General features: G+C 69.5%; 1 protein-coding gene across 1 annotated transcript; it reads left to right on the top strand.

Annotated features, from left to right (window-relative positions):
- Positions 1–210: 210 nt before the first annotated feature.
- On the top strand, positions 211–1,138 carry MAFA (MAF bZIP transcription factor A). Its single transcript, XM_027909321.1, has one exon. It carries the CDS (start codon positions 243–245, stop codon positions 1,107–1,109), a length of 867 nt encoding a protein of 288 aa, XP_027765122.1. The 5' UTR covers positions 211–242; the 3' UTR covers positions 1,110–1,138.
- The last annotated feature ends 51 nt before the right edge of the window (positions 1,139–1,189 follow it).

Raw genomic sequence — 1,189 nt, 5'->3', positions numbered from 1 at the left:
GCCCCGATAAATCGCGCAGCAAAGCCCCATCGGAGGGTCCCGCAGCCCCGGTAAATCGCGCAGCAAAGCCGCATCGGAGGGTCCCGCAGCCCCGCTGAACCCGCAGCAAAGCCCCGGCGGAAGGTCCCGCAGCCCCCCGGGAGCGGGGCAGCCCCGGAGCCCGCTCGGAGGAGGCTCCCGGAGCCCGTCGGCGAGCGGCGGTGCCCGGGGGCTCCCCCCCCGGTCCCCCTCCATGGACTGAGATGGCCTCGGAGCTGGCCATGAGCGCGGAGCTGCCCACGAGCCCCCTCGCCATCGAGTACGTGAACGACTTCGACCTGATGAAGTTCGAGGTGAAGAAGGAGCCGGCGGAGGCGGAGCGGCTGTGCCACCGCCTGCCCGCCGGCTCCCTCTCGTCCACCCCGCTCAGCACGCCCTGCTCCTCCGTGCCTTCCTCGCCCAGCTTCTGCGCCCCCAGCCCCGGCGGGCAACCGGCCCCCGGCCCGCCGGCCCCCAGCGCCGCTTCCCTGGGCTCCAAGCAGCAGCTGGAGGAGCTGTACTGGATGTCGGGCTACCAGCACCACCTCAACCCCGAGGCTCTCAACCTGACGCCGGAGGACGCGGTGGAGGCGCTGATCGGCGCTCCCCACCACCACCATCACCACCACCAAGGCTACGAGCCCTTCCGGCCTCAGCCCTTCGCGGGCGAGGAGATGCCGCCGGCCGCCCACCACCACCCCGGCCACCACCACCACCACCACCACCACCTCCGCCTGGAGGACCGCTTCTCCGACGACCAGCTGGTGAGCATGTCGGTGCGGGAGCTCAACCGGCAGCTGCGGGGCTTCAGCAAGGAGGAGGTGATCCGCCTCAAGCAGAAGAGGAGGACCTTGAAGAACCGCGGCTACGCTCAGTCCTGCCGCTACAAGCGGGTCCAGCAGCGGCACATCCTGGAGAACGAGAAATGCCAGCTGCAGAGCCAGGTGGAGCAGCTCAAGCAGGAGGTGACCCGCCTGGCCAAGGAGAGGGATCTGTACAAAGAAAAATACGAGAAGTTGGCCGGCCGGGGCTTCGCGAGGGAACCCTCCCCGTCCGCCGCCCCCAAAGGCGCCGCCGACTTCTTCATGTGAGCCCCGCGGGCTGGTGGGATGGGGTGGGATCCGCTCTCCGCTCTCCCCCTCCTCCTCCTCCTCTTCTTTTTTGTTGTTGT

Source organism: Empidonax traillii, unplaced genomic scaffold (assembly GCF_003031625.1).
Source record: "Empidonax traillii isolate 1590-97213 ecotype Southwest subspecies unplaced genomic scaffold, ASM303162v1 scaffold2056:size76380, whole genome shotgun sequence".
NCBI lineage: Eukaryota > Metazoa > Chordata > Aves > Passeriformes > Tyrannidae > Empidonax > Empidonax traillii.
This window is presented reverse-complemented; position numbering and strand designations above follow the sequence as displayed.

Excerpts from the sequence above, each read along its gene's own strand:
- MAFA (XM_027909321.1), top strand. The coding sequence starts at position 243 with ATGGCCTCGGAGCTGGCCATGAGCGCGGAGCTGCCCACGAGCCCCCTC.